Consider the following 26,564-nt stretch of genomic DNA (forward strand, 5'->3'; position numbering starts at 1 on the left):
CCCAGTCACTGACGAGCATCGCAAAGGGCGTCGACACAATGGTGCAGACCATGGGGAACCGCCAAGGCAGACAGAGCCTGATGATGCAGAGGTAGCTATGGCTTGACTAAGCTGCCCCACCATCCCAAGGTGAACCGCAGGGCCCTATGGGCACGGGTGTGCGTGTGCTGCCGACAAGTGAGCTGGGGCCCTCCGGTCCCAGAGCCCCCAAAGGACGTCGGTCAGGGGCATTGAAGGCCACAGGACATGGTAGCCTCCTCCCCGGGGCACTCACCCACCCTCCGGCCGTGGATGTGTTCACGAAGCTGTGTCCCATCCCCTGGGTATTCGGATGCTGTGTCTGTAGTGTTGCCTCCCGCGGTGTTCAACCACAGGGTCCAAGCATCAAGATGTGATTGGGATGCTAGGCAACGACCCCCGCTTGCTACATGGCCCGCCCACTTGGCATCTGTGAAGTGCTCACTTTAAAAAAAAAAAATTTTTTATTATAAATTTAGAGTGCCCAATTCATTTTTCCAATTAAGGGGCAATTTAGCATGGCCAATCCACCTAGCCCACACATCTTTGGGGTGTGGGGGCGAAACCCACGCAAACACGGGGAGAACGTGCAAACTCCACACAGACAGTGACCCAGAGCCGGGATCGAACCTGGGACCTCGGCGCCGTGAGGCAACAGGGCTAACCCACTGCGCCACCGTGCTGCCCTGTGAAGTGCTCACTTAACCACGATTGCCAATTCCCTATCAGCAGTAGCTTTCAGCCACGTAGCCAGAGGCCTCAGCAGTCGGTAGGGATTATGGGTGATCAGTGGGGCAGACAGGCAGGGATAAGGGTAAACACGATCCAAGGATTGGCCTGGTGGTGCCTCGAGAGGATGCCACCCCCCCCTCCCCCCCCAGTGCCTCCTCTCCATCCCCCATGGCAGCCCACCCCTGCGGAGGGTTCCCCACCCCCATCTGGGGGTCCCCCACCAGGGTGGCAAGCCTAGCACCCCGGGCTCGTTGCCTGTGAGCAAAGATGGCTACTCATCTCCTCCTCAGCTTCTCACAGAAGCCCTTCTGGCAGGTTCATGTTTTTCAGAAGGAGTACTAATCGGCGTCAGTGTGAGCACTCGCTGGGGAGGCTGCTGAATGACAGGAGGCCGTTGGATATGGGGTCGTTCTCGTTAATTGTACGGAAATGGGGCTTAAGTGGTGATAATTGGTTTCTTGCCACGAGAGTCCGATTTCACCTAGGGGAGCGGGTCGGTTGCATTGCAAACTGTTTGCCACCTGGCGCAGTATAATTTTTGGCATCTCCCGCTATTCACCGGCCTCGATACGCTTGAGCGAGAGCGTAACGAGGCCGGAGAATTGTGCCCAAAGTATCCTGAGTTAAAAGAGAAAATTGCAATAACTTAAAGTGGAACAACAGCCTTCAGAAGTAGCTCAAACATTTGATGATTTTAGTAAGAGTCTGGGAATCGAGAGTTAAAGCAATTGTGAACAGTTAGTACAGCAGTCAACACAAAGAAATCCTAAAGGGGTTGGTTTAAATCCTGGACTGAATTAGCTGTTAAAAGAGGAGCGAAAACTTTGAAAGTATAATTTGGAAAACCTGGACTGGATTTCTGGATGGAAACTGCTGGGGGAAAGCATTAGTGTGAGAGAAGATTTAAAAGTGTGTTTTCGGGAATGGAGTTTGAAAACTCTCACATGGCAATCACCTGGGAGGATTCGGAGGAGAAATCCATTGACACTAACTTGGATTCAGAGCAGAATGTGTGCCCTTGACCACTGTGTACTTGACTACAGCCAATCTGTGTGCTTAAATGGGACTTTGCGTTAATGACACCATTGTAGTTTAAAATGTAGAAGTCCTCTTACAGTTAATCTTAAAATTTGTGTATATTTGTTAAAATAAGGGAGGAGTAAAGAAGTATTGCATAATAATCCAACTGTTCATGTTTAACAAATGTTTTCTTGTTATTGTGATCACCCTTGTGAGACCCGGGGGATGACCCGATTGCTCTGCCCATGGGACTCATGGAATATGAGCTCCCCCACTAATGGGCGGAGGCCCATCTGCTGGGCTCATAGAATCACCCTTTAAAAGCCGGCCCGAATTGGGACCGGCATGATCGGTGTCCCAGTTGGGACCTATGTGCTCTATGCCACAAAGCGGCCTTTTCTTTTGGCTGAAAATAAACTGCTGTTTTGATTCATCTTCTTAGGTCTCCTGAGCTTTTATACTAGTGATGAGGAAAGATTATGGCTGTGATTCTGCCTGTCCAGACTGTAAGTGACTTTCTCAGTTTGAGATCTTGACAAACACATGGATAGGATGGGTGTAGAGGGATACGGCACCAGGAAGTGCTGAGGGTTTTGGCAAAAGTTGGTATCATGACTGGTACAGGCTTGAAGGGCCGAAGGGCTTGATTTGTTCTTTGAGAGCGACATTTAAATGCTGAATTTTGGAAGGCTAGAGGCCTTTATGCATGCGTAGAATGTTGGGCCCACTATACTGAATGGATGAGGTAGTTCCTCCAGGTGAATGGTATTGTAGGAGACGACTGGCAAAAGGTAATAATCTGACTGTCTGCGGGGCCCAACTTTTAGTGAGATCAAAAGCCTTATCTACCCAGCAGCCCAGATTCAAAAACCTTTAGTGAACTCGTGCAGCTTGTCGCGAATCATTACGACCCGAAAGTATCAGTGATCGTACAGAGATACCGGTTCAACATGGCCAGATGAACCCAGGGTAATCAGTCATGGAATTCCTGACGCACCTTTGCAAGCTGGCTGAGCATTGTGACTAGGGCCCATCCCACCTGGAGATGCTGCGCGGCCGCCTAGCGTGTGGTATCAATAACATGACGACCCAGCTGAATCTGTTGGCAGGACCGACTTTGGATCTTAAAAGGGCGAAAGAATTATCACTTTCCTGTGATAACATGGCAAAGGGGGTCCAGGAACTCTAAGGCTCCATGGACCTCGATATACACAGCATTGGCCACCCCATTCCGATGAGTGACGCCCCTCAAAAGCCGGGCCTGGGCAGCACGGTGGGGCAGTGGGTTAGCCCTGCTGTCACACGGCGCCGAGGTCCCAGGTTCGATCCCGGCTCTGGCTCACTGTCCGTGTGGAGTTTGCACGTTCTCCCCATGTTTGCGTGGGTTCTGCCCCCACAACCCAAAGATGTGCAAGGTAGGGGGATTGGCCACGCTAAAATTGCCCCTTAATTGGAAAAAATGAATTGGGCACTCTAAATTTATTTTAAAAAAGCAGGGCCTAAAGGACCCAGTCACCAGCTGAGCAACGTTGTGGTCAGACCCATTGGCCAAGAACCACCTCAACCTGATGAGACATCTCCTCTGTGGACAAGGAAGAGAACCCACAACAGTGCTGCACTTACAGTCGCTGAAACCATGGCGGTCGAGAGCACCAGAAACGAAAGCGAACACATTGCCTTGATCGGGTAACACAAGCAGCCCAGGCCTGGGCCCTACATATTGCCCAGCCTGTTAAAGGGCACTAAGGTTCGGCTGGCGATGAGTATTGGGGGCCATTGACAATTATTGAGCCTACGGTCACCTCGGTTACTCATGGACAACAATCAGTACAAGGGCCACTGTACCTGTACCAGCCTCCCTGAACAGGCGCCGGAATGTGGCGGCTAGGGGCTTTTCACAGTAACTTCATTTGAAGCCTACTTGTGGCAATAAGTGATTTTCATTTCTTTTTTTATCATTTCACTGGCAGTGGTGAAGGGACCCGAACCCAGCCTTCAGGGCCGCGACTGGTTTCAGAGACCCCTCCTCGATTGGCAACAGAACTTTAGAATGGGTACAGGCGGATTGTCTGTGATCCTGGCAAAATAGCAGGTGGTCTTCCAGGAAGGCCTGGAGAAGATAAAGGGGGCCATGGCTAAAACGTACTTTGACCCAATGCCCAACCCAAATATTTTGTAGCCTGCCCAGTCCCATACAGCTTTTTATTGAAGGTGAACAACGGGCTGAGGGGCTTGAAAACATGGGCATTATATGCCAGCCCGATTTGCAAAATGAGCAGAACCAGTGGTCTCAGTGCTGAAGCCAGACAAGTCCATCTGTTCATGCGGCGACTATAAAATGACAGCCCCTCTTGGACAGCTACCTCTTGCTATGTGTGGGAGACCTAATACGTGAAGCTGGCTGGGACCCACTGATTCACAAAGCTGGACATGAACCACGCGTTCCTCCAGTTGGAGTCTGGAAAATACATCACCATTAATACCGACACAGGATTGTATGAGTACACCCGCCTCCCACTCGGGGTGTCATCATCATGTGCAGCTTTCCAGCGGGAAATAGAAAGCATTCTTCAAGGGTTCCCCAGGGTGGCTGGTTACCTGAATGATGTACTTATTACCAGAGCCACTGAGAGGGAGCACCTGGACAATCTAGAAGAAGGCCTTCATCAATTTGCAGATGTAGGTGTCTGCCTGAAGAAAGGCAAGTGCGTCTTTTAGATGAAAGAAGTTATATACCTGGGATACCGGGTTGACAAAATGGTTTGCATCCGGTAGAGGAGAAAGTCTGAGCCATCGAGTGGACCCGAGAACATGGCAGAGCTAAGATCATTCCAAGGGCTCGTCAATTATAATGGAAAATGTCTCTGACCATACTTTCCGTATCCATGTCTGATGTTGAGTCTTCCGTCTCCTGCTGACCTGGGCGGGCAAGGCACTGATTCATCTGGTGGTGTTACCTCTGGTGCGGGCTTCCTGCCTTTGAGGTGGTCCACATACTTGCGTACAGTAAGTTCTCTGATTTTGGTTGTTTCAGAGACTGGCCCAGTTTTCACCATTGTGGTCCTCGGTATGAAAAAATGAAATGAAAATCGCTTATTGTCACAAGCAGGCTTCAAATGAAGTTACTGTGAAAAGCCCCTAGTCGTCACATTCCAGTGCCTGTTCGGGGAGGCTGGTACGGGAATTGAACCGTGCTGCTGGCCTGCCTTGGTCTGCTTTAAAAGCCAGCTATTTAGCCCTGTGCTAAACAGACCCAGTATCTCATTGTGGGCGAGATCCAGATCGCGAGATTTAACGGCCTGGTCGCATCACGAGTCGGGCGCAGCAAGGCCTGGAAATCATGCCCAATGCTTCAGATCAATGACCTCTCATCAGAACGCAAGTCCTGACATGGAAATATTTTTGGATGCCACTCAAGTGAAGTGATAAGAGAGGAATTGAAGAAGCATTTTTTTTTCCGATGTGGCATTAAACCCAGGCCCTATCTGCCCTCTCAGGTAGATGTAATTGACCTAAATTTCACTGGGGAGCTCTTGGGCTAATGCTGATCATTCAATAAGATAAAATCTCAGACATAAAGGGACGATCCTTTAAAACAGAGATGAGGAGGAATTTCTTCAGCCAGAGGGTGGTGAATCTGTGGAACTCTTTGCCGCAGAAGGCTGTGGACGCCAATTCACTGAGTGTCTTTAAACCAAGATAGATAGGTTTTTGATCAATAAGGGGATCAGGGGTTATGGGGAGAAGGCAGGAGAATGGGGATGAGAAAAATATCAGACATGATTGAATGGCGGAGCAGACTCGATGGGCCAAGTGGCCTAATTCTACTCCTATGCCTTATGGTCTTAATCCAAAGCACTAAAACAGATGATCCAGTCATTTATCACACTGCTGTTTGCTGTGCAGGAATTGGCTGCCATGTTTCCTAAATTGCAACAGTGACGGCGTTGTTTAATTATCTGTGAAGCATCCTGGGACATCCTGATGGCATGTGTGGCACTGTATGTGGTTCTAAAACAATGGCGGATTTATTGATGTGCTACTTTGTGTACATGCAGGTCGGCACTGAGCAGAGCAACTGGGACAACGTTATGTTTCTGTCCATTGGTTTGGCGACTGTATCCCCATCACTGACTGGAATTCCAGTCTGCCAGTGGTGCGTTTTGTATGCTTTTGACCAGACCACAATGTGGGGCACTGAGAAAGCAGAGCTCATACCACAGTAAAGAGCCGGGGTTGGGTGGAGGCCCATTAAATGCCAACCACTTAGAGCAATTGATCAGGGCTTTAAGAATTTCCACAGAGCTCAATGACCCTGCACAGTAGCCAGAACTGAGGGAGCTAGGGATATGAAATGGTCAAAGAACAAAAGATGGAAAAATATCACTTTGGGCACAATCATCATTTGCTTTTTCTTTCAGTTTTCTGAAGACAAATGGATACATTTTCATTAAAATGGCATCAGTTTTGATCCTTTTCAATTTTTTTACTGTGCAAAAGTTTAAAATAAAACTATCGCCCCTACTAAAGGTACAGTGACAATTTCCTGTCCCAGAACAAAAGCAAATTACTACGGATGCTGGAATCTGAAACAGAAGAGAAAATGCTGGAAAATCTCAGCAAGTCTAGCAGCATCTGTAGGGAGAGAAAAGAGCTAATGTTTTGAGCCCGATGACTCGAATGAATTCCGGGCACAACATGATGTTGAACTCTTCCCTCGCCGCCTTTGTCTCCGTGCCCACTTCTTTGGGCAAGAATCCTCCCCTCGTTCCACTGATACTTTCATGTGCCTCCCACATTCTGCCTCCAAGTGGAAACCAAACTTATTTCCTCTTATCTTGACTCAATCCTCACTCCTCTGGTCCATTCTCTCCCCACCTACATCTGGGATTCCTCTGATGCACCGCGTCATATTTGACAGCTTCCAGTTCGCGGGCCCTAACCGCATTCTATTCACCATGGATGTGCAATCTCTCTACACCTCCATCCCACACCAGGATGGCCTGAGAGCTCTTCAGTTTCTTTCTCAAAAGGAGGCCCGGACAATTCCCATCCACCATCACTCTCCTCCGCCTGGCTGAACACGTTCTATCTCTCAACAACTTCTTCTTTAACTCATATCACTTTCTCCAAATCAAAGGTGTAGCAATGGGTACCCGCATGGATCCTAGCTACGCTTGCCTTTTTATAGGCTATGTGGAACATTCCTTGTTCCAGGCCTATCCGGGCCCCCTGCCACAACTCCTTTACCGATACATTGATGACTATTTTGGTGCCGTGTCATGCTCTCGCCCGGACCTGGAAAAATTCATCAACTTCGCTTCCAGTTTCCATCCCTCCATCACTTTCACCTGGTCCATCTCAGACACTTCCCTTCCCTTCCTTGATCTTTCTGTCTCCATTTCCGGCAATAGACTATCCACTAATATCCACTACAAGCCCACTGACTCCCACAGCTATCTGGACTATAGGTCTTCGCACCCTACACCCTGTAAGGGCTCCATCCCTTTCTCTCAACTCCTTCGCCTCCGTTGCATTTGTTCCTACGATGCCACTTTCCAAAATGGTGCTTCGAAAATGTGTTTGTTCCTCCTCAACCGTGATTTCCCACCTACAGTTGTGGACAGGGCCCTCAACAGTGTGCGGTCCATCCCTCGCGCCACTACCCTCACCCCCTCTACTCCCTCCCAGAACAAGGATAGGAGTCCCTCTGGTTCTCACATTTCATCCCACCAGCCTCCGTATGCAAAGCATAATCCTCCGCCATTTTCGTCAACTCCAGCGTGATGCCACCACCAAACACATCTTCCCTTCACTCCCTGTCAGCATTCCACAGAGACAATTCCCTCCGAGACAATCTAGTCCACTCCTCCATCATACCCAGTACCTCTCCCATGCAATCGCAGAAGGTGTAACACATGCCCCTTTACCTCTTCCATGCTTAACATCCCAGGCCCAAAACACACATTCCAGGTTAAGCAGCATTTCACTTGCATCTCTTCCTATTTGGTCTACTGCATTTGCTGCTCCCAATGTGGTCTCCTCTATATTGGAGAGACCAAACGCAGACTGGGTGATCGCTTTGCTGAGCATCTTCGGTCTGTGCGCATTCAGGATCCTGACCTTCCTGTTGCTTGCCATTTTAACAAAAGACCCTGTTCCCATGCCCACATGTCTGCTCTTGGCCTGCTGCAATGTTCCAGTGAAGCGCAACGCAAACTGGAGGAACAACATCTCACCTTCCGTTAGGCACGCCTGAACATTGAATTCAACAACTTCAGATGATCAGCTCTATCGCACCTCGACCCATTTGTTTTCATTTCATTTCAACTGTCTTTTACCATTTCTTTCTTTCTTAATATACATTTAATTTCCCCCCCCCCTCCCCAATCTTATCCACTTTTCCTTCACCTTTCTCCTCTATGCTCTCCCCCCCCCCCACCCCCCCCCCCCCCCCCCCCCCCCCCCCCCCCACATCTACAGTTCACCCTCTGATGTTAGTTTCTCTGCTGTTTGACCTTTAACATTTTTTTCCTCTCTGGGGACTGCCATTAACATTCTTTCCCCTTGGTTTCTGTGGTCATTAGCACCCTGTTCCCCTGGGTTTCTATGGCTATGACTCATCTTTCATTCTCACTCCATAGTATGAATATTTCCCACTTTCTCTATCTGAGTCATCGGACTCGAAATGTTAGCTCTTTTCTCTCTGGATGCTGCCAGACATGCTGAGATTTTTGAGGCATTTTCTCTTTCGTTCCTGTCCCAGTACCTTTGTTGCTGACTATGATGGATTGTAGATTCATAGGTACATTTGGGAGTCGGTTTAGCTCAGTTGGCTCGACAGCTGGTCTGTGATGCAGAGCGAGGCGAACAGCATGGATTCAATTCCCATACTGGCTGAGGTTATTCATGATGGCCCTGCCTTCTCAGCCTTGCTCCTTGCTTGGGGTGTGGTGATCCTCAGGTTAAATCACCCCCCCCCCCCACCCCCCCCCCCCCCCCCCCCCACCCCCCCCCCCCCCCCCCCCCCCCCCCACAGCCTTGTGGTTATCTGGGACTATGATGACTTTACGTTCTATATTCATGGATTTGAGATTTAGAGAGGGCAAACGGGCAGGGAAATGGGATTCATTTTGAGACTTCATCAGCAAAGAGACAGTACAGCCACAATGGGCCAAATGGCCTCCTCCTATGCTGTAACCTTCTATAATTCTGTTCAAAGACATTGGATGTTGTCTGATGTCAAGCCCCAGTGGCCTTTGTTTTTATCTGCACCTGGAGAGTATGGGCGTGATTCTCCCAAAACATTTCAAAGTTAATTTGTGGCGGGTTTTTTAGGGAGTTCATGCGAGTGCCCAACATGGCTGGAGATTCACGCCCTATGTGTTGGAAGGATATTCTCATATTGCTGAATGTATGGAGTATCGGGAGCTATTAGGATTTGGCACAATTTGTGATGCCCCATGGTAGCTGAATAAAGAATAGAAACTTTTAGGAAAACAGCTGGCTGACTTGTGGAGCATGATCCTTAAGGAGAAGGAAGAAGAAGGTTGCTTTGTTTGAAAGCAAAGCTGCAAGTGTAGTCCCCAACAACAAACCCTATATAAGTGTAGCAAGACTTATTTATTCCTGTACTCCAATCTCCTTGAAATAAAGGCTGCCTTTTGCCTTCTTAATTGCTTGCTGCACCCACATGCTAACTTTCTGCATTCCTCGCAAAAACACATCGAAGTCTCTTTGGACATCAATACTTACAAGTTTCTCATCTTTTTAAAATATATTCCACTTCTTACGAACAAAGAAGATAATTTATACTGGCACAGTTTGTATCGGACATCAACAGCAGAATGAGGTCAGTTAAGAAGAGGTGGAATTTTTTTAATGATTTAAGGAATGGGCAGAAACTAGGTTGATCTAACGCCAGAAAAGGCGTGAGAAACTAGAGACAAAGCGCTAAAATTGACATATCTACATGGGAGGGTGAAGCACATTGGGGAGGAAACAGACTTTGCCTTCGCCAGATGGTGGCGTTCTGTACCGGGTTGGGTGGGTGGGGGTGTCCTGCGAGACCCCCCCAAGGTACCTTCAGGCCTTGTCCATGTTTGTGAAAACCACCCTGAGGGGTCTCACAGGTGTGACTGTTGTGTCCTGGGCGTCGGATGAAAGTGGCATCCGGGTGTTTGAATGAGCCTAATGGAGGCCCAGTGAGAGCGAGATCCAGATCACGTTGGGCAGAGTGAGTCGGCTGACTTGTAATCAGTCTGGCATGGAGCCTGATTTGGGGCTCTCACAGGATTCACCCTTTTCCACTCTGGGCCCAACGCGGTGGCTGAATCGCACCCACAGTATTGTCCTTTGGGATGAAAGAGCATTGAAGTGACCTGTCCAGTCTCCTGTGCAGTGGCCCCCATACCCCATGATAATCCCTTTCTTTATATCCCATATTATCCAAAACGAAGAATACAAGTTCTTATCAATATGGGTTGGCTCAGTTGATGGCTATAAATTATTAGACGACAGCAACTTCCAAATCCGCGACCTATACCACCTAGAAGGATACGGGCAGCAGATACATGGGAACACCATCACCTGCAAGTTCCCTTCCAAGTCAATCACCATCCTGACTTGGAAATATATCGGCCATTCTTTCACTGTCACTGGTCAAAATCCTGGAGCTCCCTCCCTAACAGCACTGTGGATGTACCTACACCACATGGACTGCAGCGGTTCAAGAAGGCAACTCATCACCACCTTCTCAAGGGCAATTAGGGATGGATAACAAATGCTTGCCGAGCCAATGACACCCACATCCTGTGAAAGAACAATAAAAAATCTTTGCCTCTGCGTTAAGGCCATGAGATCAAGCTCCACCACTGGGCTTGAATATAAAATCTGCAATTAGTGCAGTGCCACATTCTCAGAGCAAGGCAGATTTGGCACTTCCGCCCATTAGATGTGGGAAAGAGTGGGCTGGGAAAATACGTGCCAAGAGAGTGGAAAATTGCACGGCGAAGAGTGGGAATTGGGTCCTGAAGAACTGGTTCCGAGCTCCTACTCTGAATTTAATGGTAAAAATCTTTGTGATTTCATGAACTTGTAATGTTCCCTCTTCCTCCGGGGCGACATGGTGGCACAGTGGTTAGCACTGCTGCATTACAGCACCAGGGATCTAGGTTCAATTTTGGCCTTGGGTGACTGTGTGGAATCTGCATGTTCTCCCTGTGTCTGTGTGGGTTTACTCCGGGCACTCCGATTTCCTCCCACAGACCAAGATGTCTGCCCCAGGTTAGGTGGGGTGACAAGGATAGGGCGGGGGGTGGGCCTGGGTAGGGTGCTCTTTCAGAGGTTCGGTGCAGACACAATGAGCCGAATAGCCTCCTTCTGCACTGTAGGGATTCTATGGTTTCCAAGTTTAGGGATGGGGACCAGTTAGCTCGATTAGCGAGACAACTAACACATGTTTCCGAATAATGCCAACAGTGGCATTCCTGTTCTGGCTGAGCTTGATTTGGGACCTGCCTCCTCTCCCTGTCCTAATGGAAAAACTGACACTGTTAAAAGCTGATCCAAGAAAACGGCCAGGAAGGCACCAGGACCCAATGAGCCAAAGACCTGCCCTTGAGGAGAGCACACCTGGTTGAATTAAGTTTAGGAATGTCGAATATGTGTACAACACTGTCTTGAGTTGGCATTTTGTTTCCTGAAGCATTTTGGTTATCTTTTGCTGCCTTTCGAGGCTGGAATGTCGGCATTCACCAAGGTTAAGAGACTGATTAAACTGCTTGAGAATCACTGAAGTATCGTCATTCCAAGTGGAATAAAAGTAGCGATTTCTGGAAATCCTTAGCAGGTCTGTCGAGAAAGAATCAGATTTAACGGGCTGAATTTTATCAGGCCTCTGGAGAGAGGCTGGGAGGCGCAAGACCTTGTTAAATGGTGTCATAGAGAAGGAAGGCCAACATCTTCCCACCTCCACAGCACATTCTCAGTGGCGGAATCGATAGCTGCACAGCCGGCTGCTGACTGAAGGTGGGAAGCCAATTAATGGTCACTTCCTATCCCTGCTAGCAGGGAAGCCATGGCAGCTTCCCATCTTAATAGCAACTCCATTGCCCACAGATCCCGCTCTCCTGTGCCCCCCCCCCCCCCCGCCCCCCACCCACCCAGCAGGAATGGTCAACCCAATGGCTGCAATGCCGCCATTGTAGGGTTCACCCCTATGATTGCCAGGGCCTGTCTACCAGAGCGCAGCACAGTAAATGAAATGCTCACTTTCCCTTCGGGTGTACCTCAACATGCGATGTCTCTTTTTTTCCTGCAGTCTCACCAGTGGCCATCTCCACTGGTGGCACTGCTGAGCTGCTGGCCATCTGATTTGCCTGCCAGCTTTGAGAAGCAGCCGTTGTCCTCAATTGAAGATAGTGGTCCCGGTGGAGGCTTCTTAATTGACCGCCACCGATAATATCTTACCCAGAGTCCCGCCATTCATCCGTATAGACTTGGGGGAAAATTTGTTCCCCAGTGGTGACATCACCTGGGATTTGAGAAAATTCAGCGCAGTGTTTCATGTCAGTGAACTTTTCTCAGAAAGACTTTCCTTTGCTACCAGGTCTGGTGAACATTTCCAGCCCTTTCTGTTTTAATTGCAGATTTCTGGCATCTGCAGTATTTTGCTTTTGTATTATTACAGGTGGCTCATGACTGGCTTATAACTTTGCCACTGAGAAATATGTTTACACAGGAATTGTGTGTTCCACGTTTTAGTTAGTGGTTGAGGAACATTGTAGAAAAGCGAGCCTCTTGTGTGGGGAAGGGAGAATTTTGTCTCCCCTGCTCCCAATATTAGCGGTTCTACACAATATGGGTTATCTCATAAATGGGATAGGACCTGTTGCCAGCTTGACTTTAAATGCAAAATGTTTGGGGGAGTTTTGAGCTAAGTGGCAAATTCTGTAAGATCGCTTTTGAAACCACAACCCACTGGAATGACAATAAACAAGAAGCGTCTCACCATGTGGGTTCTGAAGCTGCGCCATTGTAGCCATGAATGAACTCTGAGCCATGTGACCCTGGACCTGATGCATGATTGGTTGCTGGTGGTGAGCATGTAGTTGCTGTGGAAACTGTACTGGCTGAAGGGTCGTCAGGCTGCCACCCACGCTGTTAATGACCGGAACATTCTGAGCTTGAGTCGTAGCAAGGCCTGAAAGTACAAAAATAAATATTTGTGTGAGGAAATGTTTTTGCTGGCATATTCCATGTAGTTGAAACCACAGGACACATTAAAGCATTCTAATTCAACGCACATTGTGGGCAAACTGAGGGTTTGCTTTTGTGGGGGAGTTATGCTCAACATTAAAGATCCTGTGAGCTTGCGCTAAGGGTTGGAAATAGTTTTGGATGCTTCCAGCAGCAATAAGTCAACAATCTACTCCTTCCTCTCAGACTGGGAAGTAAGACTTTACATTTATATAGGGCTCAATTTAATGGAAATTAAACGGAGTCCTATGTCGAGGGTGTTTAGCCGGGTGTTTCCCGGTGCTGGCAGCGCCAAGAATTTTATTTTTTTAAATTTAGAGCACCCAATTATTTTTTCCAATTAAGGGGCAATTTAGCGTGGCCAATTCACCTAACCTGCACATCTTTGGGTTGTGGGGGCGAAACCCACGCAGACACGGGGAGAATGTGCAAACTCCACACGGACAGTGACCCAGGGCCGGGATTCGAACCCGGGTCCTCAGCGCCGTAGGCAGCAATGCTAACCACTGTGCCATCGTGCTGCCCGGCAGCCCCAAGAATGACCCCGCTATTAAATGACTCTGCATCTTTTCTGGGCCTTGATGAGGAACACCCCTACCCAAGGCTTAGTCCCATTAGTGATGATTTAGTGATACTGGCTGACGGAAAAATATCAGTCAGGAGACGGGAGAACACCCATGTTCTTTTTCCAACACCATATGTGATCCAAGAGGGCATAGAAAGCCAACGTTTAATGTCTCATCTTAAAATCAACAAATCTGACAGCATTGCACTCCCTCTGTCCTGCACTACTGTGTCTAGATTGCATGCTGAGTGGAACTTGAACCCACAACCTGATTCAGAGGCGAGACAGAGTGCGACCAAATGAGAGACGGCTGACACCAATCTGTGGATGGCCACAACATAATTATTTATGAATTCATCAACCAAGCTTAATTCATGCATCCAAAATAATCCTGAAGTCTAAAGGAGCATTTAAATGGTTTTATAAATTATTCATCAGTCTTTGCCTTCACTATTCTATCTGAAAGTCTATTCCATATATTAAGCACATTCACTGTCAATTTGCATCAATTCTAGATTTACCTTTTACTAGTCTGAGCCTGTATCCAAACATGAGTAAAATACTGCAGATACTGGAAAGCTGAAACACAAACTGATGTGTTAGGCAGGTTGGTTCGATGTGGACTGCACTCGATGCAGGGAAGCTAGAAACAGACATCTAACACTGGAGAAGATCCAACACTGTTTTATTCAACTATAGAACTGCTATACATATTCAGCTGTGGGTCGACACTATACTGAACTGACTGGTGACCTTGTACTAGCCTGACCAGACCTACTAGCTACCGCATGGTGTTTGCACTTGCTAGCTCGTGGACTCTGACTGTCTCAGTAGCTGGGTCCCGAGAGAGCGGGAAACCTAGTGACCTCTGGCTTTATAGTGGTAGTGTGCTGTCTGGTGATTGGCTGCACTGTGCTGTGTGCTTACTGGCCATCCTGTGTGTCAATCACTGCCTGTCTGCATCTCATTATATACATGAGTGGATATTATGACATCTCCCCCCCTTTTTTTCAGATAAATAAATACTAAGATGTGTGAGCCTATATATATACATATGCCTGACTATATACAAAGGGTGTCTAAATGAATGTATATACATAGGAAGGTGTCGAAAATGCAGATATATGGCAAACAAAACAATATTTACAGAGGTTCGATGAAGTCACAAAATGCACAAAAGTTCAGTCTACAGATTCAGTCGTTGCAGTGGGTGACAAATTCTTGTTGATCACCGCAGAGGTGGATCAGGAGCCACCTGCACGTGGATAGGCCGGATCGCTGCCATCGCGGTGGTCACGTGGGCCGGCAGGATTGCTGGTAGATCGGTGGCCTTGTGGTAGGGTACGTCCGGAGAAAGCAACGTAGGCAGCGGGGCACTTCGGTCAGGCAGCGGGCGTGGAACTCTTCGCAGTGCCCGTCTGTTGCGCCGTAGCAGGGAGCCATCAGCCATGCGGACAAGGAGCGATCCTGGGGCCACTTGTTTGGGGCCACAACAACTGTGGCTGACCAGCCGCCCTCAGGCAACTTGACACGAACATGATCAATTGGGGCCAGCTCGGGTAGATCCATGGCATGAGCGTCGTATGTGGCCTTCTGTTGGGCCCGTGACTGCTGCATTTTCTGTAAGACCGTGAGCTGGTCAAGGTCTGGAACATGGATGGCTGGAACTGTGGTCCTCAGAGTGCGATTCATGAGCATCTGCGCTGGAGACAACCCAGTGGACAGCGGGGTTGCCCTGTATGCCAGCATCGCCAGGTTGAAGTCGGAGCCTGAGTCTGCAGCTTTGCACAGCAACCGCTTTACAATATGGACCCCTTTCTCGGCCTTCCCGTTTGACTGCGGGTAGTGGGGACTGGAGGTTACTTAACGGAAGTTGTAGGACTGTGCAAAATCAGACCATTCCTGACTGTAAAAGCATGGACCGTTGTCGCTTATTACCGTGAGCGGTATCCCATGCCTGGCGAACGTTTCTTTGCAGGCTTTGATTACCGCCTTCGACGTGAGGTCGGATAGTTTCACCACCTCTGGGTAGCTGGAAAAGTAGTCAACCAGGAGTACGTAGTCACGCCCCTGGGCGTGGAAAAGGTCTACAACTACTTTGGACCACGGAGAGGTCACGATCTCGTGCTTTTGCAGCGTTTCCTTGGGTTGAGCTGGTTGAAACTTCTTACAGGTGGGGCAGTTAAGGACTGTGTCGGCAAAGTCCTGGCTGATGCCCGGCCAATAGACTGCCTCCCGAGCTCTGCGTCGGCATTCCACGACCCCAAGGTGACCCTCATGGAGTTGGCCCAGCACCATAGCCCACATGCTCTTGAGGAATTACGATCCTGTTGAGTTTCAGAAGGATTCCGTCCACCACCGTCAGGTCGTTTTTTACGTTATAGAACTGGGGACATTGTCCCTTCTGCCAGCCATTGGTAAGGTGCTGCATCAGAGGATCCTTGGCCGTCTCCTCACGAATTTAGACCACCCGTTCGTCAGAGGCCGGAAGGTTGGTGGCACACAACTGGACTTGCGCTTCTTTTTTTTAAAATTTAGAATATCAATTCATTTTTTCCAATTAAGGGGCAATTTAGCGTGGCCAATCCACCTAACCTGCACATCTTTGGGTTGTGGGGGTGAAACCCACGCAGACACGGGGAGAATGTGCAAACTCCTCACAGACAGTGACCCAGGGCCGGGATCCGAACCCGGGTCCTCAGCGCCGTAGGCAGCAATGCTAACCACTGTGCCACCGTGCCGCCCTGGACTTGCGCTTCTATGTGGCAGATTAAGTCACTTTGTTCACACGGTGTGGTAATGGACTTGGATCGGGTATCTGCAACGATCAGCTCTTTGCCTGGTGTGTAGACAAGTTTGAAGTCGTAGCGGCGTAGCTTAATAAGAATTCGCTCTAACCGAGGTGTCATGTCATTTAAATCCTTCTGGATTATGTGGACCAGAGGCCTGTGGTCCATTTCTACCATGAATTACGGCAGGCCATAAACGTAGTCATGAAACTTGACTAACCCTGTCAGGAGGCCCAGACACTCCTTCTCAATCTGAGCATACCGTTGCTCAGTGGGCGTCATGGCCCTGGAGGCATACACCACTGGAACCCAGCTCGAGGAGTCATCTCGCTGAAGGAGCACTGGCCCAATGCCGTCCTGGCTTGCATCAGTTGATATCCTTGGTTGGTCGAAGAATGCTAGAACCGGGGCTGTGGTGAGCTTTGCTTTCAGCTCACGCCATTCCTCTTCATGCGCGGGCAGCCATTGGAATTCCGCCGACTTCTTGACGAGATGGTGGAGAGCCGTGGTGTGGGATGCCATATTGGGAATGAATTTCCCGAGGAAGTTGACCATCCCGAGGAAGCAGAGGACTGCCTTCTTGTCCTCCGGGGTCTACATGGCGTTGATCGCCGAGACCTTGTCGGCATCTGGCCGCACACCCGGCTACGAGATGTTGTCACCTCGGAACTTAATATCCGATTGACCAAATGAGCACTTGGCCCTGTTGAGTTGGAGACCATGTTCATGAATTCTCTGGAATACCTTCTTGAGGTGAACGATGCGTTCCTGGGGCATTGTGGATCAGATAATTACGTTGTCAACATATACTCGTACCCCCTCGATGCCCTCCATCATCTGCTCCATGATGCGGTGAAACACTTCGGAGGCAGATATGATGCCGAAAGGCATGCGGTTGTAGCAGTAGCGACCGAACGGGGTGTTGAACGTGCACAGCTTGCGACTGGACACGTCCAGCTGTATTTGCCAAAAACCCCGGGAGGCGTCCAGCTTAGTAAAGAATTTGGCATGGGCCATCTCACTGGTCAACTCTTCACGTTTTGGTATCGGGTAATGCTCCCGCATGATGTTGCGGTTTAGATCCTTAGGGTCAATTCAAATGTGAAGCTCCCCTGACGGCTTCTTTACGCAGACCATGGAGCTGACCCAGTCTGTTGGCTCTGTGACCTTCAATATGATGCCCTGGTCTTGGAGGTCCTGTAATTGCTTCTTCAGACGATCCTTGAGGGGTGCCGGCACCCGGCGTAGTGCATGAATTACAGGGGTGGCGTTCGGCTTGAGCAGGATTTTATATCGGTATGGGAGCGTGTCCATTCCATCGAATACGCTGTGGTATTGCGTGATAATGTCATCTATGTCAGCTTGCAAGTTTCCATCAAGCGAGGCGGTCGCCGGTGATGATGACATGGTGTGGAATCGCTGAACCAGGTTCAGGAGTTTGCAGGCGCGAGCACCGAGCAGGGACGCTCTGTCAGGCCCGACGATTTCAAACCGCAGTGTTGCCTTGATCGCCTTATTGGATACCCCTAGTTGACACGAGCCACTGGCAGCTATGGCATTGCCATTGTAGTCAAGGAGCTGGCAGGCCTGCGGAAAAATGCTTGGTTTGGCGCGTGTGGTGTCGAGGTCGGATTTTGAGATGAGATTCGCCGATGCGCCGGTGTGCAGTTTAAATCGGATGCGAGCCTAGTTAACCATGAGGACAGCACACCACACGTCGTCGGGATCCATACTGAGGATCGAGTGGCATTTCGCCAGTGTGGTGGAAGGCAGCGCATGTGTAGTTATGATGCCCACCCGGTATGGGGACTTGAGGCACTCAGCATCAGGGTCTGTTGGGCTGTCGAGATCGGAATCTGGCATGCCTTGTTGTATTGAGCGGGCACTTCTGCGCCGCAGCTGGGACTGCTGGCTGCTGAGCGATAGAGCAGATCTGCAAAGGGCTACGTAGTGGCCCAGCTTGCCACACTGTAGACACCGGCACCCTTTTGCCAGACATTACCGCTTTAAGTGGGCCGAGCCATAATTCGGACACGTCATGACACCGATGTCAGCGCGCTCCGTGCGCCATCGCGTATGCGCAGTGCGGTCGGTCGACGTACGCACCTGCGCAGTCAGGTTGTCGGTCTCGTCGTCCACTCGGTCGTGGCACGCATGCGCAGGGACCCGGGAAAAGCGCGCAAAACGGCCACTCTCCTCAATGCTCAGGCCCTGCATCTGCGATGGCCTGCACCCGTTCTGCCCTGTGGGAGGCCAGCTTTGCAGTCTCTGCCGCCCTGATGTGGGAGTAACGATTCTCAGCATGCTCATGGACAACGCACGTCTCGATAGCGACAGGGAGGGTCAACTGTTTGACTTTCAGGAGCTGCCGCCGAAGGGAGTCGAAGTGGACCTCGAAAACGATTTGGTCATGGAATCAGCCGTCGAGTCATAGTTACATGACTGCGCTAGGATGCGGAGATGGGTCAAGAAGGAGTGAAAAGGTTCATCCTTACCCTGAAGCCTCTGCTAGAAGATGTACCGTTCAAAGCTCCCATTCACCTCAATGTCGCAGTGGCTGTCGAACTTCAGCAGGACTGTTTTGAATTTTGTATTGTCTTCGCCTTCAGCGAACGTAAGTGAGTTGTAGATGTGGATGGCGTGGCCCCCCCTGCGGTGGAGAGAAATAGCACGATCTTCCTGGCATCCGATGCTGCTTCGAGGTCAGAGGCCTCGATGTACAAGAGGAACTTTTGCTTGAAGATCTTCCAATTGGCCCCAAGGTTGCCGGAGATGCGGAGTTGCGGAGGAGGCCGGATGTTTTCCATTTCACCGGATGGCTGTTTGCTGATCAATGCTGATTCACTCGAGGTAGGTCCGTCAAGATCAGTGTTACTCTGGTACCATGATGTGTTTGACAGGTTGGTTCGCTGTGGACTGCACTCGATGCAGGGAAGCTAGAAACAGACGTCTAACACTGGAGAAGATCCAACATTGTTTTATTCAATAGAAGTGATAAACATATTCAGCTGTGGGTCAACACTATACTGAACTGACTGAAGACCTAGTACAGTAGTCCCCCGTTATACCGCGCTCCGCAATACCGCGGTTCGCGATATACCGCGGGGGGGCTTATGGACCCCAACTGTCAGTTGTGTCAATTTCAGCGGCCGGCTCACTTTGATCCGGAGAGGGAAGCTGCTCTCTCACTGAAACAATCAGCCGGCCGCTGAAGTTGACACTGCCGGCTGCTCTCTCCCTCCAATCAGAAACATTAAAACTTAAAAGTTGGATTGGAGGGAGAGAGCAGCCTGCAGTGTCAATTTCAGCGGCCGGCTGATTGTTTCAGTGAGAGCAGCTTCCCTCTCCGGATCAAAGTGAGCCGGCCGCTGAAATTGACACTGTTTTAATTAGATCCACGATGGGGGTTTTAAATTTATTTAAAAATCTATGCTAGCGCTTCCCATTGTGAGTCTACGGGGGTCTGACCTCTCCCCCCGCCCCCCGTAGACTCTCAATGGGAAGTGCTAGCGTAGATTTTTAAATAAATTTAAAACCCCCATCGTGGATATCCGCGGCTCGGTTGCAAGGCGGGTGGCTGTCTTGGACCCCAACACCCGCGTTATAAAGGGGGACTACTGTAGTAGCCTGACCAGACTTACTAGCTACCGCATGGTGTTTGCACTGGCTAGCTCGTGGACTCTGACTGTCTCAGTGGCTGGGTCCAGAGAGAGCGGGAAACCTACTGCCCTCTGGCTTTATAGTGGTAGTGTGCTGTCTGGTGATTGGCTGCACTGTGCTGTGTGCTTAATGGTCATCCTGTGTGTCAATCACTGCCTGTCTGCATATACATGAGTGGATATTATGACACAAACAGGGAGTGTTTGATGATAAGTCATCAACCTGAAATAGTGATCCTGTTTTTCTCTCTCCACAGAGCCTGCCAGACTTTTGTTTAGTTCATTGGACGTGAGCATCACTGGCTGTGCCAGCATTTATTGCCTGTCCCTAAATGCCCTTGAGGGGGCAGTTAAGAGTCAACCACATTGCTGTGTGTCTGGAGTCACATGTGGGCCAGATCGGGTAAAATCGCAGATTTCCTTCCCTAAAGGACATTGGTGAACCAGATGGGTTTTTACAACAATCAAGAATGGTTTCATGGTTGTCATTAGACTTTTAATTCCAGATTTTTATTTAATTCAAATGTTACCATCTGCAGTGGCAGGATTTGAACCTGGGTCCCCAAAGCATTACTCTAGGTCTCTGGTTTACTAGTCCAGTGACAATACCACTACGCCACCATCTCCTCATTGGCTGATTCTTTCCAACATACTTTCTTTTTCAATTTGTACCTCTTGTCCTACTCAGGCAAGTTAATCTAATGGAATATTCTGAATTTATTTCATCCAGTTTCTTAATGAACAGTATGGCAGTAAGACTTAAAAAGAGAGATGATGAGACGGAAAATGAAACACATTCAGCAACATTTAAGGCGGGAATAATTTTTCCCCTCGAGAGATTACATGCCTGTGGTGGATGGCAGGGGGAGGGGAATAGTGTTTATCCAAGACAGTGCAACTATCATCGCATGATATCTCCTGTCTTGCTTTTCTCTCCAAAGTCCTTGAACGTGTTGTTCCCTCCCAAATCTGTGCCCATCTTTTCTGGAACTCCAATCCCTCCAATCAACTGCAACAGGGAAATGGCTTTTATCGAAGTCACAAATGACATCCAATGTAACCGTGACAAAGGTAAACTTTCTTTCATCATCCTTCACAATCTGTCTGCAGCTTTTAACGATGTTGACCATACCATCCTCGTCCAATGCCTCTGCATCATCATCCAGCTAGGAGGGACTGCACTCGCCTTGTTCCATTCCTATAGATCTGATCATTGCCAGGGCATCACTTGCAATGGCTTCTCTTCCCACTCCTGTGCCATTACCTGTGGCATCGCCCAAGAAGCTATCTTTGGTCTCCTCCTATCTCTCTCCCTACACAACCTACACACTGCCCTTCAGCAACATGGGCAGCATGGTATCACTGTTGGTTTGATTCCGAGCTTGGGTCACTGTCTGTGCCGAGTCTGCATATTCCCCACGTGACTGTGTGGGTTTGCTCCGGGTGCTCCGGTTTCCTCCCACAGTCCAAAGATGTGCAGGTTAGGTGGATTGGCCATGCTAAATTGCCCTTAGTGTCCAAAAAGGTTGGGTGGGGTTACTGGGATAGGGTGGAGGTATGGGCTTAGTTAGAGTGCTCTTTCCAAGGGCCGGTGCAGACCCGGTGGGCTGAATGGCCTCCTTCTGCACTGTAAATTCGATGAACACCATCTGAAAACACAGCATTATGTTTCACATAGGCTGACCACCCCTAGCTCTACTGGGGGCAACATGGGCATAGTGGTGTGGTATTGTCTGTCACTGGTTTAGTAATCCAGAGACCCAGAGTAATGCTCTGGTGTCCCAGGTTCAAATCCTGCACAAGCAGATGGTGAAATATGAATTTAACAAAAATCTGGAATTAAAAGTCGAATGATGACCATGAAACCGTTGTTGAATCTGGTTCAATAATGTCCTTTATTACGTCCTGCCATCCTTACCTGATCTGGCCTACAAGTGACTCCAGATCCACAGCAATGTGGTTGACTCTTATCTGGGATGGGCAGCGATGCCCATGTCTCATGAACAAATAAAAGAACTTCACCACTACCACTTTTAACTCCTGGATCCTCCATAACTGAAGTGTAAGGCTGATTTCTGCCATCCAGTACTGGATGAACAGAAATGTTTTCCAATTAAATATTGGGAAGGCAGACACCATCATCATCAGGCCCCACTACTCTGTTCCTTAACTATCAATCTCCCTGGCAACTGATGCTGAACCAGATGGTTCACAAACCTGGTGTCATATTAATAACACTAATAATCTTTATTGTCACAAGTAGGCTTACATTAACACTGCAATGAAGTTACTGTGAAAAGCCCCGAGTCGCCACATTCCGGCACCTGTGCGGGTACACGGAAGGAGAATTCAGAATGTCCAAATTGCCAAACTACACATCTTTCAGAACTTGTGGGAGGAAACCGGAGCACCCGGAGGAAACTCATGCAGACACGGAGAGAGCGTGCAGATTCCGCACAGTGACCGAAGCCGGGAATCGAACCTGAGATCCGATCCACCTCTGTAACATATCACCAAATTCACACCCCTGCTTTAGCACATATGTTACAAAACCCTTGTAATGAACTCCAATTGGCTTTATTGGTTGGCCAATTGGAGTATGAACTCCCTCAATGATAGCTCATTGAGGGGGCCCATATAATCACCTGTGTAGGCTTTGTGAGCCAGTCTTAAGTTGACTGGACTGCTAGCAGCATTGTTTGTGGCTGCTCCTGTAATATCGTTATTGTAAATAAATATTGGTGTGGTGATGGAACTCCTGCCTCCCGTGGATTACTACAGTGGCGACGAGGATGGGATGGACCAACGTGGGTCAAAGGCACGGTAGAGTCCCAAACAGGGCCCATATCCTATGAGGTTTCAATAGGAGGTAAGGTGCTGAAGAAACACCTAGACCAAATAAGGGCGCGGAACCACACCTGGAGGCAGGCGAAGCAGGACCGCCTCAAGCTGGGATATCCCAGATGGAAAGGATACCCACACCCCAGCCCCGAGCAATTTCTCCAGACCCCGTCATCCAGTCGTCAGAGTCGGAGATGGACACGCTCGACGAGGCCGCCGCGACACCACTCCCCAAGGAGGAGGAAGAACAACTTCCAAAGAGGTCGTCAAGGAAAAGACGGGCACCTATAAGGTACACCCCGCCCACTTCGGAGAACGACCTGGCGGACGACACAGAGGTGACAGACCCAGACATGAGGAGCAGGAAGAAGCTCAGAGGAATGCCAGCTGGCAGGAATTCCTCGGACCTTGGGGGGGGGGAGTGGTGTAATGAACTCCAATTGGCTTTATTGGTTGGCCAATTGGAGTATGAGCTCCCTCAATGATAGCTCATTGAGGGGGCCCATATAATCACCTGTGTAGGCTTTGTGAGCCAGTCTTAAGTTGACTGGACTGCTAGCAGCATTGTTTGTAGCTGCTCCTGTAATATCGTTATTGTAAATATATATTGGTGTGGTGACGGAACTCCTGCCTCCCATGGATTACTACAACTCTGATTCGTGCTTTTATTACCTTTAGACTTGACTGCTCCAAGTCACTCCTGGCTGGTCTCACACATTCTACCTCCTGTAAATTTGAGGTCATTCACAACCCTCTTGTCTGTGGCCTAACTTGCACCAAATCACATTCACCCATCACCCACTGCCATTGTTGACCTACACTAGCCTCCAGTCTGTTAATGCCTGGATTATTAAATTTCCTTCCTCGTTTTCAAATCCCCATCCAACTCCCCTCCCGATCTCTGCAATCTCCTCAAAATCCACAATCTTCTTGAGATAATCTGCGCCTATCTCATTCTGGCCTCTAAAAGAATTCCCAATTTTAATTGCTCTACTCTTGGTGGCCTTGCCTGTGGCTGACTAGGCCCCAAGCTCTGGAATTTCTGCCCTAAACCTTTGTGCCTCACCTTTCATTGAAAATCACCTTAAAGCGGTTTATTTGACGAATCTTTTGGTCATGTGCCGTGATATTTCCTTTAGCGACTCAGGGTCATATTTTGTTTTATAATGTTCCTCTGAAGTGTCTTGAGATGTATTTATTAAAGGAGCTACATGAAAGCAAGTCGTTGTTGTAGATCGGTGAGCCAGGCTTACCGCAGGAACTGGATTCTTCTGCCTGTCATTCTTGCATGTTTACACATTACCGCTTTGTTGTAATTTGCATGTTCACATAGGTGTGTGCATGCAGCCTCCCTCCATTCGCTGCCTCTTGTGTGGAGTGACTGCATTGATTGACAAGTCCGAACATTTCCTTTTACATATGTATGAGTTGGAGCATGCAAACATCCAGATTTCAGAGTCAGCTGCATTTGTCTTTCCCACTGAACTGTTATATCTCTTGGGTTGCGCAAGATGAGACAGGTCTCTCTGCCCTTTGATGTCTAAATGCTCAGGTAATTCATCATGGCACCTTATTTAAAAATGTAATTAAAAGTTCAATTCAAATGAACTGGACAGCACTGTTTTGGGGTTATGTGTGGTATTCCTTGGTGGAATGCAGACACGTTCACCTGGCACTCCATGAATCAGGTTTGATTTAAGCCTCACAGTTTGTCGGCTCACTGGGAACAGTTCCGTCAGAAGGACAATCCCCTCTTCTAATAATAATAATAATTGATCGTCTTCGAGGAGTTTTCAAAGTTCTACATCTCCACCACCCCTCCACCCCCCCTCCCGGTCCTGATTAACTCCCTTCCTCTCTTGAAGGCACTGATACATTTTGGGCATGGGCTGCCCCCTGGTATTCCTTTGGGACGCCACTCCGTCTCGCGTGTGTCTGGCCTGTAAGTTGCTGAAGTCGACACCATCCACTGTGCCAGCACACCTGAGCCGAGTAGAATCCTACTACAATGTGCTAACTTAGCAACAAGGCGGACTGCGATCTGACTTGAATATGAATAACGACGCACAATCTTCAACATCTGATTGGTCAACAGCTCTCAAACCGCTCCAGACACAGTGGCCGGGATTCTCTGAGCGAAGAATGGGGCGTCAGACCCGCGATCGGGCCACTGATTGGCGGGTGTGTGCGATCTGGAAGGGCCTACCTTCTTCCGCGCCGGCCCTCTGTGTGGCTCTGCCATATCGTGCGGGGCCAGAGCGGAAGCGGCCGCCATGCGCACGCGCGGACCCGCGGCCGTCAGTGCAGGGCCGCATATCAGCAGCCGGAGCTGCGTGGAGTACTCCGGCGCCGTACTAGCCCCCTGTGAGCCATGGAATCATTAGGCCAAGAGCCCCGTTGATGCCGGCGTGAAACACTCCGGTGTTTACGCCAGCATCAACACTTAGCCGCCATTTTGAAGAATGCCGGTCAATGGTGGAGTGGCCAGAAGAGGGATCATTCCCAAGTGAAGTACAGAGGGTTGTGGCGGAGCGGGATGATTGGGGATGCCTTGGGGGGTCGGAAGGGGGGATGATTGTGGCATTGGGGGATTAGGCCGGGGGGGTGGTGGTGGCTGTAGCTCTTAGGTCTAGAAGGGAGAGCTTCCCAAATCCGAAGGAGCCTTCAGATTGAGGCACCCCCCCCCCCCCCCCCCCCCCCCCCTCCCCACAGGCAATTATTTTTGTGGCGGCGCCGAGTTGCCCTGTTGGGAGAGTGATGTGGATGGGATGACACTGGGGACTCTCCCATAGTGCACTGGGGCTTGAGGGGATTGGGGGTCGCTTTGAGGACTCCACAAATCAGGCGCCATATAAAAACTGCAGCCTGATCTCTCGCTACACTGAGGAGTTCTGGCAAGCGGAGCTCCTCAGTGTATAAAACAGGGCTTGTAGCAGCGGCTACAGCCGCGCGTTCCCACTGAGGCCCCCTATCTAACCTGGGTGCCATTGTATAGCATTGTGTTTCTCGCCAAAGATAACATTTAAAACAGTGGAAGGTACAGGACAAGATAGAGACAGCAAGGCAGTTTTACATTTGTTTGACATTTCTCTGGCAAGAACCAGCAGAACACCTGAGAAACATTATTATTATATTTACCACAAAAAATATATATTATTACATAATAGGTACAAACAGACAAAGACAAGCTTAAAAGACGTTTCTATGTTTTGTATCTACGTATTTATTATAAATTAAAAGTTCTGTCGTTCAACAAATACTTCCAAGTCTTACCTACTTTTTGTCACTCTTAATGGGAAGAATGGACGGCATGGTGACACAGTGGATTGCACTGCTGCCTCACAGTGCCAGGGACCCGGCTTCAAAACTAGCCACAGGTGACTGTGTAGAGTTTGCACATTCTCCCCATGTTGATGTGAGTTTCTTCCGGATGCTCTGGTTTCCTCCCACAGTCCAAAGATGTGCAGGTTAGGTGGATTGGCCATGATAAATTGCCCCTTAGTGTCCTGGGATATGCAGGTTAGGTGATCGGGTTATGGGGATAGGGTGGGGCGGACTGAGGAGTGGACCAGGGTGCGGTGCTTTCAGGGGGTCAGTGCAGTATCGATGGCCCGAGTGGCCTCTTTCTGCACTGTAGGGATTCTATGAGTGACGCTGATCCATTGCTCAAATTTCATTTAT

The 26,564-nt window shown here is 49.3% G+C and overlaps 1 protein-coding gene across 3 annotated transcripts in view; it reads right to left on the minus strand.

Annotated features, from left to right (window-relative positions):
- The window catches only part of hnf1a (HNF1 homeobox a), a 272,346-nt gene that overhangs the window by 80,336 nt on the left and 165,446 nt on the right, over nucleotides 1-26,564 (minus strand). For all 3 annotated transcript variants that reach the window (XM_038791553.1, XM_038791567.1, XM_038791560.1), the window contains exon 7: nucleotides 12,782-12,973. In XM_038791553.1, coding sequence (XP_038647481.1) covers nucleotides 12,782-12,973 — 192 coding nt within the window. The remainder of the gene's footprint in view (nucleotides 1-12,781; nucleotides 12,974-26,564) is intronic.

This window comes from Scyliorhinus canicula, chromosome 1 (genome assembly GCF_902713615.1).
Source record: "Scyliorhinus canicula chromosome 1, sScyCan1.1, whole genome shotgun sequence".
In the NCBI taxonomy this organism is placed as follows: Eukaryota; Metazoa; Chordata; class Chondrichthyes; order Carcharhiniformes; family Scyliorhinidae; genus Scyliorhinus; species Scyliorhinus canicula.